The following is a 13912-nucleotide window of genomic DNA, read 5'->3' on the forward strand; positions in this document are numbered from 1 at the left end:
AAAGCTGTGTGGCAGAAAACAAACACTGCACATCACCCTAAACAACCACCCCACTGTGAAACATGGTGGTGGTGGCATCATGTTTTCTTCAGCAGGGAAGGGAAGCTGGTCAGAGTTGATGGGATGATAGATGAAGCCAAATACAAGGTAATCTTAGAAGAGAACCTGTTAGATTCTGCAAAAGACTTGAGACTGGGACGGAGGTTCACCTTCCAGTAGGACAACGACCCTAAACACAGAGCCAGAGCTACAATGGAATGGTTTAGATCAAAGCATATTCATGTGTTAGAAGAGCCCAGTCAAAGTCCAGACGTAAATCTAACTGAGAATATGTGGCAAGACTTGAAAATTGCCATTCAGACGCTCTCCATCCAATCTGACAGAGCTTGCAAAGAAGAATGGGCAAAAATGTCACTCTTTAGATGTGCAAAGCTGGTAGAGACATCCCCAAAAAGACTTGCAGCTGTAATTGCAGAGAAAAGTGGTTCTACAAAGTATTGACTCAGGGGGGTGCCATACAAATATACCCCACACTTTTCACATATTTATTTGTAAAAAAAAGTAGATTTTTTATCATTTTCCTTCCACTTCACTTATGTACAAAACTTTGTGTTGTTCCATCACGTAAAATCCCGGTTAAAATATATTTACGTTTCTGGTTGTAACATGACAAAATGTGGAAAATTTCAGGGGGTATGAATACTTTTCCACGGCACTGTAACTGAGGATGAAGAACAACCTTATCTCTATAAAGAATCAAAAATGGCAGCAAAGAGTGGCTAATTCAGATCCTCTGTGTGCCGACACAATGGCTTTAAACCCCCTGGCGGTATTCCCGAGTCTGGCTCGGGGTGGAGATTTTGTACCAAAAGCGGTAACCCCCGAGCCAGACTCGGGACCGCATCGCTGAATGCAGGGAGAGGTTTACTTACCTTGTCCCCTGGATCCAGCGATGTCCCCGTGCTATACGAGCGAGCCGTGTCTCGCTCGATGTATCACGGAGCTGATCTCCGCTCCGAGAGCGATGCAACACACGGGGACGGAGAACGGCGCCAAATTCAAAAAGTGAAACACACACATTACATACAGTATAAGGTAATCTTACAGATTACATTGCTGTATGTAATTATTTCACATCCCCTTTGTCCCTAGTGGTCTGCCCAGTGTCCTGCATGCAGTTTTATAATATAAAAACTGTTTTTTATGCCTGGAAACTGGAGATTGTCCATAGCAACCAAAACCGTCCCTTTACATCAAAAATGGTTTTAGACCAGCTAGAAAACAGTGATAATAAATTAGAATCACTCGTAGAATTAAGCGATTTGTGGGGAGACCAGTCATCAAATACTGAAAAGTAATGACAGCGACAATTCTGCAACTGAGCAAATTTCAGTGTTTTTGATTTAATTACATTATTGAATATTTTTTATTATTGTTATGTTATTATTTGGTATAATTATTTATAATTATTTATTATATTATAATTTATGATTTCATTTTTCAAACTTTATCATACCCGGCATGTCTGCTAGACTCTGGTTTGGACAGATTTAAGTGAGTTATTCCTAAGAATTGCAGGACTACAATATAAAATGCCAAATTTCCATGCAAAATAATTGTACCGCTTCCAGCACCTAAAATCTGAAATAATCGTACCGCCAGGGAGGTTAAGAAAGGTAAACTTCTGGGAGAATGTCAGTAATGGAATTTTCTGAATGTTCTCAAAGAGGGGTTTTGTTTGAGGACAGAGAACTAAATTCAGGCCCCACTGCATTAGAAGGGTTTAGGGGGGGGGACAAGTAACCCCTGGAATAAAGATACAGACAATAAAAGGTACAGACCAAGGTATTGGAAGAGTAAAGACAAGGCAGAAATGTGTCCCTTTATGGTGCTAAGAGCCATCTGGTGGGTCTCCCCACAATGAAGGGTGGCTTTCTGTTGTACCCAGCGTCCTAATCGTGCAGATGGTGCAATAAACATGCCAGGACGGGGCATCTGGGATGGGGGGTGATAGGCAACACAGAGTATCTGCAAGGGTCCCACAGGCACATTATTAAGGGATGTGCGAGTAGTGTGCATGTTTGCCCAAACCTGCAATTTTGTTTTTTTCTGAGGGCTGTAGAGGGTACTGGCTATAAAGCTTTCACTTTTTAGTCATGTTACTTATGCTTAACTGTTCCACTCAGCTCAGAGAGGAGAATACATTCTTGCCATCACGTGAGTACACCACTGTCCAGGAGTAGGGCCTACCCACCGCTGTGGCCAGGGAAAGAGGAAGGGACCATGACATCACTAGACCAGAAGTCTGTAAAAGAAAAAAGGAATGTAAAAAATGGGATTGTTTTTTAAAGTGGCAGGGATAGGGGCTTCAGGGAGGAAGGGGTGAGGTATGAGGAAAATGGAGTTGAGCTTAAAGTCAAATCTTTGTTTAAAATAACTTTTTCTTGCCAGAAATATGGGGGTACCCCACTGTAGTGTCCTCTGCCCACCATAGCAGTGTTCTCTACCTCCCCACACATTGGTGTCCTGTGCCCCCCCCCCCCCCCATAGCAGTGTCCTTTGTCCCCTTCACAGCATCCCCCCACCCCACACAAACACACAACAGACCTACCTTATAACTGGTGTAGAGCAGAGCACAGAGCAGGAGGCAGTACAGTACTGGATGGAGGGCGGGAGCTGCCAGAGTTAACTTTTTATATTAATAAGTTGGTGATTGGTTGCAAGGACTGCTCAGCATCCTAGAAACCAGTCACCTGCTGATTAATTTGAAAGGTTAACTGAGGCAGCTCCCACCCTCCATCCAGTACTGTGCTGCCTCCCGCTCTCTGCTCTGCTGTGAAGATGAGAGATGTAAAGGCCGGAGGGAAGGACCAGCAGATCAAGGCTGTGTTTTCGTGATCTACCCATTGGCTGACTGCAGTTGATGGTTAGATCGCAAATGATAGCTTGCCAACCCTTGCTGTAAGGCTTTATTTACATGGGTGTAAGCCGTGCTTAACCACACAGGAATTCCCAGGCTGTCTGGGTATCCCTGTGCAGGCATTCCCATTGATGTCTACTGGAAGGATGTCAAACTGGGAGCAGCGGCTGTGTCTGTGCTATTGCGGCATCCCAATTGATATGAATGGGACTTCCTCCCCAGGTATGCATCATGGAACACCTGTGTATCCGCAAGTGGGCAAACACAGCCCTCAACGGGTGAAAGCTTAAAAGTGAAGTGTGATTTTTTTATTTTATTTTTTTTCCAGATTCATACTTACCTAGGTGGATGCAGCATTGGTCCGATACTGCATCTGTCCCATCCCGCCAATGGCTCAGTACTTTCAGCTTCTCGAGCAGAGAGCTGCTGACTGTCAGTCAACGGCTCTCCGCTCTGCCCCTCCCCCGGTGCTCACTGGAGTGCTGGGCTGTGGAGGGGCAGAGCGGCCCTCTCCGACTCGCTGAGAGGCTGAGACAGGCATCGGTCCAGTCACCTGGCGGACCCAGACTTTATTATCGGGATGACGCGGTGCCTGGACTGATTCCTGTGATGTCAGCAGAGATCGGACTTCAGACCGATCTCTGCTGAAAACGGGTCACAGGAGTGCAGAACGAACTGCACTCCTGTGACCAATAGGAGAAGCCCAGCCAAACAAGCTCAAGCTGTACTTATCCTTTAAGTACAGCTGTGTGAAGGAGGACTAAAGGTGGCCACACAACAACTGTTAGGCAATTTCAACCCCTTTAATTATCTTGCACCTTCCACCAGCACTATAAAATGATCTACAGGACCTGTTGGCAGATTGTCATACTACATTCTGTTTTTATTTGCATTTAAAACCTGGTTCAAAATATACATTTCTATGTGAACCAAAATGAAGGTCTTAGCTCTTGTACACACAGTCGGAGATTCCGACAACAAAATCCATCGGATTTTGTCCGAAACTGGTGTTGCATACACACGGCCGGACAAAGTGTCGGAAAATCCGATCGCTCGTAACGTGATGACGTTATTTCGTTACGATGGGACTACGTTCAGGCTAGTAGCCAATAGCTTTGGTCTAGGAATTTGATCTGAGCATGCGTGGCACTTTGTCTGATCGGAATTCTCTACACACACACAATCAGGCAAAGTCCGATCGGATGATGTTGTCAGAAAGTTTTATAGCCCAGCTCTAAAACTTTGTCGGTCGGATACTCCGACAGAAACAGTCCGATGGAGCCCACACACAGTCGGATTATCTGACAACGCGGTCTGATCGGGGCTAATAAATACCACAAAACAGAAAGGGCTGAGGTTGTAGGGTTCAGCAAGTTCTTAACAAAAAAAAAAAAAACCTGCATCCTTCACACCATTTTAGGTAAACCCTTATATCCTTACCGACAGATTGGTTGAACATTCTCTGAATGCGTTGCAGAGTGTTGCGGTGTGTTTGCTCATATTTATGGGCCAGCTGGTTGACGTTCTTCTCCCACATCTGTGGCTCCCAGGGGTCCTTCATCCAAACATATTGGCTGTCAACCTTTTGGGTATCGCTCTTATACTTTGCAACCTGTAGGCCATCCATTACTCCCACAATGGAGTACCAATGAAATGGTTCCCCAATCTTTTTTAAGGCTGTGAAATAATACCGAAGGACGTGACTGTCTGTAGATACAAGAGACATTGGATCTGATTTATTACAAGGAAAAAAGAAGTCTTCTAATTTTTTGTATTTTTCAGTAGCACACAATGGAAAAGAAGCCATCTCATGATCTCCGCCATATTGACTCGGTTCACAATACCTAAAGGACGTGGTCATTCCGATTACTAGAAGCATTACCATACATGTATTATTTTGTTAATTTACCAGGTATAGGGACTGTAAAAATGAACTGTCAATGGGTATTGACTATTGAAAAAATAGCCAGTGAGGATCTCAACACTTTCATGATCATTTTGCAGCAAAAAATTCTAATGATAATCATAATAATAATGATTCCAAATCTAAGTGATAGTTTCTGTATGTTTGTGAACTCAACATTTTTTGTGATTATAAACTTTCTAAATTCTACATACACTATATTGTCAAAAGTATTGGTACGCCTGCCTTTACACGCACATTAATGGCTTCCCAGTCTTAGGGGTTTATTTACTAAATCTGTAGAGTGCAAAATCTGGTGCAGCTCTGCATAGAAACCAACAGTGGCATCTGCTGGAGGGGGGTGGGGGTATGGGCCGCACCCAGGTGATACTGATGGGGGTCTGCACTAAGGGGGGGTGTCTATACTGATGGGGGCCTCCACTAAGGGGGGTGTCTATAGTCTATACTGATGGGGGTCTCCACTAAGGGGGGTGTCTATAGTCTATACTGATGGGGGCCTCCGCTAAGGGGGGTGTCTATAGTCTATACTGATGGGGGTCTGCACTAATGGGGTGTCTATAGTCTATACTGATGGGGATCGCCACTAATGGGGTGTCTATAATCTATACTGATGGGGTCTCCACTAAGGGGGTGTCTATAGTCTATACTGATGGGGTCTCCACTAAGGGGGGTGTCTATAGTCTATACTGATGGGGTCTCCACTAAGGGGGGGTGTCTATAGTCTATACTGATGGGTGTCTCCACTAAGGGGGGGTGTCCATAGTCTATACCGATGGGGTCTGAACTAAGGGGGGGTGTCTATAGTCTATACCGATGGGGGTCTGCACTAAGGACGGTGTCTATAGTCTATAGTGATGGGGGTCTGCACTAAGGGGGGTGTCTATAGTCTATACTGATGGGGGGGGGTCTGCAATAAGGGGGGGATTCTATACTGATGAGGGTCTGCACTAAGGGGGATTCTAAACTGATGGGGCGTCTGCACTGAGGGGGTGTCTACAGTCTATACTGATGGGGGAGGGTCAGGGGTGTATATAGTCTATACTGATGGGGGGTCTTCACTAGGGGGGTGTCTATTATGATGGGGGAGGTCTGCTCTGAGGGGGGATTCTATACTGATGGGGAGTGTCTACACTAAGGGGGGTTGTCTATACTGATGGGAAGGTCTGCACCGAGGGAGGGTCTATACTGCGGGAGAGGGGTCTGTAGTTAGTGGAGGGGGTTCTGTACTGAGGGGGGACTATAGATGGTGAAGGGGGGGGTGACACCAATTTTTTCCACCCTGGGTGACACCAACCCTAGTGACGCCACTGAAAACCAATCAACTTCCAGGTTTTATTGTCAAAGCTTAATTGAATAAAAAGAAGTTAGAGGCTGATTGGCTACTATGCACAGCTACACTGTCTAAAAACTAGTTTTAGTAAATTGAGCCCATTATCTGATGTTGTTAGTTTTGTGCAAGTGAACAGGAAATATGTATAGGTGTGTAGCCAACTGTGAGGAAGTATAACATTAAAAAAAAAAAAAAAAAAAAGATACAGTTGTACAAGTAAATGGTTTTTCTGTAGCAATGTGAACATTTAAAGCGTCACGCTGCCAATCACAGCTAATCATCAATCTTGCAAAGTGTAACTATGTCACAAAGCCTGGCATTAACTGTTAAAGAGGAAGTAAACCCTTCCAAACAACTTGGACCTATAGGTAAGCCTAGATTAAGGCTTACCTGTAGGTCCAAGCAATATCTCCTAAACCTATATGGTTTAGGAGATATTTGCCCGAAAATGGGCACCGCTGTCTACGGCGCATGCGCCGTAGACAGCGGCGCGCATGCGCACTAAATGCGGCAAATCCAAGAATGGATTTGCCAAATTTGTCGACTCCCGTGCGCATGCGCGGGAGTGACGTCATCGCGGCTTCGCCGTATGACAGTGGCGGAGCTGCGAGGCGCGACTCCCGTGCGCATGCGCGGGAGTGACGTCATCGCGGTTGCGCCGCTGTGATTCGTCGGAGCTGCGAGACGCCACAAGCAACATGGATGCGGCGGACTACAGGGATCAGCGGCGACTTCGCTGGCTCCTGTGTCAGGTAAGTGACACATAATGAGCTACTATGCGATGCATAGTAGTCCATTATACTTTACCTTTGCAGGGAAAAAAAGAGGAAGTAAACCCATCAGGGTTTACTTCCTCTTTAAAATGTATTCACAAGCAGCTTCATTCAACAAGAACAATACACAGCAACAATCCGCTTCTAGCTCAATAAAGTCTCATTCAGGAAAGAAGGATATCCAATTGGACAATACACATAAATTGGAGAGTTGAAGTGATATTAAACCCGAAATCAAAAAAAAAAAGGAACAATATATTGCAGTTTATTAATCATTAGATGTGGTGGCTGCATTTGTTTTCTTTTTTTAGGCTTTTCCCCTCTGCCTGCCTCTGGTGATCTGGCCAGTAACACACCTCCTGTATTAGAGCGCCCCCCCACACTCTGGATGAAGGTGCACAGGGGGCTCCCTTGGACAGCAGTATTGCCAGGGGTGAGGAAAGGGGAGTGTTAGATATAGTAGCAGGTTTAGATACACTAACAAATTCAAGCCAAACTCCAGCTCACGCTGCAGTTATTTAAAGTGATTGCAAAAGTCTTGTTTGTTATTTTTAATAAAAAAAGAACAAAAAACATGTTATTCTTACCTGCTCTGTTGCAGTGGATTTGCACAGAGCAGCCCCAATCCTCCTCTTCTCAGGTCCCTCTACTGTGCTCCTGGCCCCTCCCTCCTGTTCAGTGCCCCCATAGCAAGCAGCTTGCTATGGGGCCACCCGAGCCGAGACACAGCTCCCTGTGTCCATTCAGACATGGAGCTGCAGCTCGACCCGCCCCCTTTCTAGTCTCATTGGCTGACTGACAGCAGCGGGAGCCAATGGCCTGGAGTTCTCGGCTCTTGATTGGATAGATTAATAGTGCAGCCATTGGCTCCCACTGCTGTCAATCAAAACCAATGACACGGGCGCCGGGGGGTGGGGCTGAGTCCAGCATTCGTGTCTACAGAGCGCTTCTCCTAGAGGGTTATCTGATAAGAGGAGGAGCCGCGAGAGCCGCCGGGGGACCCCAGGAAACGGTGTTCGAGGCCACCCTTTGCAAAACGAGATGCACAGTGGAGGCAAGTATGATATGTTTGTTTGTTTTATTATTTTTTTTTTTTAAACACAAACCTTTACAATCATTTTAACCACTTGCCTACTGGGCACTTAAACACCCTTCCTGCCCAGACCAATTTTCAGCTTTCGGTGCTCTCACACTTTGAATGACAATTACTCAGTCATACAACACTGTACCCAAATTAATTTTTTGTCCTTTTTTTTTCCACAAATAGAGCTTTCTTTTGGTGGTATTTGATCACCTCTGGGGTTTTTATTTTTTGCGCTATAAATGAAAAAAGACCGAAAATTTTGAAAAAAAATACGCATATTTCTTTGTTTCTGTGACAAAATTATGCAAATTATAAATTTTTCTTCATAAATTTTTCCATAATTTATACTGCTACATATCTTTGGTAAAAATAACCCAAATTAGTGGATATTATTTGGTCTTTGTGAAAGTTAGAGAGTCTACAAGCTGTGGTGCGAATCGCACAAAATTGACATCTGATGTACTGGTGGCCTATCTCGCTTCTTGTAACCCGAACAAGCCAGGAAAGTACAAATACCCCCCAAATGACCCCTTTTTGGAAAGTAGACATTCCAAGGTATTTAGTAAGAGGCATTGTGAGCTTTTTGATGTTGTCATTTTTTCCCACAATTCTTTGCAAAATTAAGATTTTTTTTTTTCTCCACAAAATTGTCTCACATGGCATGTGTATACCACAAATGACACCCCCAAAAAAATTCTGCTACTCCTCCTGAGTATTACAATACCACATGTGTGGGACTTTTTCACAGCCTGGCCACATAGAGAGGCCCAACATGCAGGTAGCGCCATCATGTGTTCTAGGAACATAAATTACACATCTAACTTGTTGACTACCTATTACACTTTTGAAGGCCCGGGAGCACCAGGATAATAACACTGATACGTGGCACTGATGACACTTATATGTGGCACTGATGACACGTGGCACTGATGACAGATGGCACTAACAGGTGGCACTGGGGGGACCGTGGCGGCGCGCAGAGGGGAAGTAAACAGGAGGACGTCTAGGAACGGCCTCCCGGCAGTTAGCATCCACTCTGTAGCCGTCTTTCAGCTATAGGGCGGGCGCGAAGCGGTTAAGGAACGGGCCTATTTTTCAAACTTATTGTTTACAAGTTAAAATCATTTTTTTTTGCTAGAAAATTACTTAGAAAAAAATATATATCTATAATGTTTGGGGGTTCTAACACCCTAGAGAATAAAATTGCAGTCATTGCAATACTTTCTCTCACACCATATTTTCGCAGCGGTCTTACAAGCCCACTTTTTTTTTTAAATTACACTTTTTTGAATTAAAAAATAAGACAACAGTAAAGTTAGCCTAAATCTTTTTTTAGATTGTGAAAGATAATGTTACAGCGATCGATGCTATAAAAATTGCATTGATTACTGTAAAAATGTCACTGGCAGTGAAGGGGTTAACCAGTAGGTGGCAGTGTAGGGGTTAAGCGTGTCCTGGGGGAGTGTTTCTAACTGTCTGGGGGATGGGCTGTGTGTGACACGACACTGATCGCTGCTCCCGATGACAGATATCAGATGATTGGTGTGCTGTCATCCGGCATCTCCCCGTTCTTCAGCTCCATAGCACAATTACGGGTATCCCCGCGCCGATTGAGTCCGCGGGTCCCATGGCCACGGAGCTCGCGGACGGCGGGAAATTCAAAGTAACGTATGGGTACGTTACTTTGCCCAGCTGTGCCATTCTGCTGACGTATATATGCCGACAGCGGTCGGCAAGTGGTTAAGAGCACTGGGTGGAAGTGATGTTTTGATGAGGCTTTCGCCCTGCAATGATATGGAGACGGGTGGGGGGGGGGGGGCATCTTCCCCCCTCACTCACTCCATGCCAAGCAGGAGAAAGGACCTGATCACCTCTGCTGGCACCAGAGCAGGGCGGGAGGGGGCACCTCTCCCGTCGCCGATAAAAGTGATCTTGTGGTGAATCTGCTGCTGAGACCACTTTTATCTGAAAGCAGACCGCCCGCTGAAGAAGAGGATACCGGGGTTATGGCAGCTAGCCTTTTTTTGCAAGTACCAATGTCCTCAATGCCCCCCCTCCCCCCCCGGTGTACATTCCTAAATGGATTTTTTTTTTTTTTTATGGATTTCTAAATACTTTTTTGATATACAGGCAGTCCCTGAGTTCCAAACACAATAAGGACTGTAGGTTTGTTGGGAAGTGGAATTTGTTGGTAAGTCGTGTAACTCCTGCCTGTGCATGGATGTGGCATGTTGCGGGCGCTTGTTATGTTCTCTGGGCTCTTCTGGCCACACAGTACATGTGGTCCTGCAGTGTGGGTTGTGTCCCGAGGTATCCAGGACCAGCGAGGAGCACAAGCAGCCGGCATCATTTGTAAGTAGGAGTCGTTCATAACTTGGGATGGCCTGTACCCGGGCGGCCCTTATGTCATCCATCCCCGGAGTCTTTGGTAAGCCCAGGCCAATTGCACTTCTGGGTCGTCGTTTGATTGACAGGTTGCCATAACAACGGGTGGAAACTTTCGCTGATGTCGCCGTTGCTATGGCCACCTGCAATGAGCAAACTGCGCCGCGCACCGTGACATTACCGCGCAAGATTGGGAGGTGCATGCTGGGTGGTCAGTTGCACAGAATCGCGGAAATACACGCGTGGACTTCAGACGCCATCACAGAAACAAAAGGAAAACTGACTGACCAATTTTCTGACTTTTTTAATTTGTTTAGCAAAAGATTCAAAACCTCCGAGGTGATCAAATACCACCAAAAGAAAACTCTGTTTGTGGGAAGAAAATGATAAAAATGTAGTTTGGCTGCAGTATTGCATGACCGCGCAATTGTCATTCAAAGTGTGACAGCGCTGGAATTTATTGCTGCGGAGAGGAGTGGAGAGAGGAGAGGAGAGTGGGGAGAGGAGAGGAGAGGAGAGGAGAGTGGGGAGAGGAGAGGAGAAGCGTAGAGTGGAGAGGAGTGTAGAGGAGTGTAGAGGAGCGGAGCGGGGTGGAGAGGGGAGTGGAGAGGGGAGTGGAGAGTGGAGAGTGGAGTGGGGTGGAGTGGGGTGGAGAGGGGTGGAGAGTGGAGAGGGGTGGAGAGTGGAGAGAGGAGAGAGGAGAGAGGAGCGTAGAGAGGAGAGAGGAGCGTAGAGTGGAGAGAGGAGCGTAGAGTGGAGAGGAGCATAGAGTGGAGAGGAGCATAGAGTGGAGAGGAGCGTAGAGTGGAGAGGAGCGTAGAGTGGAGAGGAGCGTAGAGTGGAGAGGGGAGGAGTGGAGAGTGGTGTAGAGGAGTGGAGAGTGGTGTAGAGGAGTGGAGAGTGGTGTAGAGGAGTGGAGAGTGGTGTAGAGGAGTGGAGAGTGGTGTAGAGGAGTGCAGAGGGGTGTAGAGGAGTGCAGAGGGGTGTAGAGTGGAGAGGGGTGTAGAGTGGAGAGGGGTGTAGAGTGGAGAGGGGTGTAGAGTGGAGAGGAGTGTAGAGTGGAGAGGGGTGGAGAGTGGAGAGGGGTGTAGAGTGGAGAGGGGTGGAGAGTGGAGAGGGGTGGAGAGTGGTGTAGAGTGGAGAGGGGTGGAGAGTAGAGAGGAGAGGAGTGGAGCGTAGAGAGGAGTGGAGCGTAGAGAGGAGAGGAGCGTAGAGTGGAGAGGAGCATAGAGTGGAGAGGAGCGTAGAGAGGAGAGTGGTGAGGAGAGGAGTGGAGAGTGGAGAGTGGTGTGGAGAGGAGAGAGGAGAGGAGTGGAGAGTGGAGAGGAGTGGAGTGGAGAGGAGAGGGGTGGAGAGTGGAGAGGAGAGGAGCGTAGAGAGGAGAGAGGAGCGTAGAGAGGAGAGAGGAGCGTAGAGAGGAGAGAGGAGCGTAGAGAGGAGCGTAGAGAGGAGAGAGGAGCGTAGAGTGGAGAGAGGAGCGTAGAGTGGAGAGAGGAGCGTAGAGTGGAGAGGAGCGTAGAGTGGAGAGGAGCGTAGAGTGGAGAGGAGCGTAGAGTGGAGAGGGGAGGAGTGGAGAGGGGAGGAGTGGAGAGTGGTGTAGAGGAGTGGAGAGTGGTGTAGAGGAGTGTAGAGTGGAGAGGGGTGTAGAGTGGAGAGGGGTGTAGAGTGGAGAGGGGTGTAGAGTGGAGAGGGGTGTAGAGTGGAGAGGGGTGTAGAGTGGAGAGGAGTGTAGAGTGGAGAGGAGTGTAGAGTGAAGAGGAGTGTAGAGTGGAGAGGAGTGTAGAGTGGAGAGGAGTGTAGAGGAGAGGAGAGTGGTGTGGAGAGGAGCGAGGAGAGGAGTGGAGAGTGGAGAGGGGTGTAGAGTGGAGAGGGGTGTAGAGTGGAGAGGGGTGTAGAGTGGAGAGGGGTGGAGAGGGGTGGAGAGGGGTGTAGAGGAGTGGAGAGTGGTGTAGAGTGGAGAGTGGTGTAGAGGGGAGAGGGGTGTAGAGTGGAGAGGAGAGGAGTGGAGAGGAGAGGAGTGGAGAGGAGAGGAGTGGAGAGGAGAGGAGTGGAGAGGGGTGGAGAGGAGTGGAGAGGGGTGGAGAGGAGTGGAGAGGGGTGGAGAGTGGAGAGGGGTGTAGAGGGGTGTAGAGTGGAGAGGGGTGTAGAGTGGAGAGGAGAGGAGTGGAGAGGAGTGGAGAGTGGAGAGGGGTGGAGAGGGGTGGAGAGGGGTGGAGAGGGGTGGAGAGGGGTGGAGAGGGGTGGAGAGTGGTGTAGAGTGGAGAGTGGTGTAGAGTGGAGAGGGTGTAGAGTGGAGAGGGGTGTAGAGTGGAGAGGGGTGTAGAGTGGAGAGGGGTGTAGAGTGGAGAGGGGTGTAGAGTGGAGAGGGGTGTAGAGTGGAGAGGGGTGTAGAGTGGAGAGGAGAGGGGTGGAGAGGAGTGGAGAGTGGAGAGGGGTGTAGAGTGGAGAGGGGTGTAGAGTGGAGAGGAGAGGGGTGTAGAGTGGAGAGGGGTGTAGAGTGGAGAGGGGTGTAGAGTGGAGAGGGGTGGAGAGGGGTGTAGAGGAGTGGAGAGGGGTGTAGAGTGGAGAGGGGTGTAGAGTGGAGAGGGGTGTAGAGTGGAGAGGGGTGTAGAGTGGAGAGGGGTGTAGAGTGGAGAGGGGTGTAGAGTGGAGAGGGGTGTAGAGTGGAGAGGGGTGGACAGGAGTGGAGAGTAGCGGAGAGAGGAGAGGAGCGGAGAGAGGAGAGGAGCGTAGAGTGGAGAGGAGCGTAGAGTGGAGAGGAGCGTAGAGTGGAGAGGAGCGGAGAGGGGTGGAGAGTGGAGAGGGGTGTAGAGTGGAGAGGGGTGGAGAGGAGTGGAGAGGGGTGGAGAGGGGTGGAGAGTGGAGAGGGGTGTAGAGTGGAGAGGGGTGGAGAGGGGTGGAGAGGGGAGAGTAGAGTGTAGAGTGGAGCGTAGAGTGGAGAGGAGCGTAGAGTGGAGAGGAGCGTAGAGTGGAGAGGAGCGTAGAGTGGAGAGGAGCGTAGAGTGGAGAGGAGCGTAGAGTGGAGAGGAGCGTAGAGAGGAGAGGAGTGGAGAGTGGAGAGGGGTGTAGAGTGGAGAGGGGTGTAGAGTGGAGAGGGGTGGAGAGTGGAGAGGGGTGGAGAGTGGTGTAGAGTGGAGAGGGGTGGAGAGTAGAGAGGAGTGGAGCGTAGAGAGGAGAGGAGCGTAGAGTGGAGAGGAGCGTAGAGTGGAGAGGAGCATAGAGTGGAGAGGAGCGTAGAGAGGAGAGTGGTGAGGAGAGGAGTGGAGAGTGGAGAGGAGTGGAGCGTAGAGAGGAGAGTGGTGTGGAGAGGAGAGTGGAGAGGAGAGGAGCGTAGAGAGGAGAGTGGAGAGGAGTGGAGCGTAGAGAGGAGAGTGGTGTGGAGAGGAGAGGAGTGGAGAGTAGCGTAGAGTGGAGAGGAGCGTAGAATGGAGAGGAGCGTAGAGTGGAGAGGAGCGTAGAGTGGAGAGGAGTGGAGAGGAGCGTGGAGATGAGTGGA

The 13912-nt window shown here is 48.5% G+C and overlaps 1 protein-coding gene across 1 annotated transcript in view; it reads right to left on the reverse strand.

Annotated features, from left to right (window-relative positions):
* LOC143984380 (major histocompatibility complex class I-related protein 1-like) overlaps positions 1–13912 on the reverse strand; it is a 31585-nt gene that overhangs the window by 16782 nt on the left and 891 nt on the right. The window contains exon 2 of the mRNA XM_077484599.1: positions 4361–4627. Coding sequence (XP_077340725.1) covers positions 4361–4627 — 267 coding nt within the window. The remainder of the gene's footprint in view (positions 1–4360; positions 4628–13912) is intronic.

The sequence above is a fragment of the Lithobates pipiens genome, unplaced genomic scaffold (genome assembly GCF_037356315.1).
Source record: "Lithobates pipiens isolate NorthernLeopardFrog02 unplaced genomic scaffold, aLitPip1_a1.2 Scaffold_1, whole genome shotgun sequence".
NCBI classification, from domain to species: domain Eukaryota; kingdom Metazoa; phylum Chordata; class Amphibia; order Anura; family Ranidae; genus Lithobates; species Lithobates pipiens.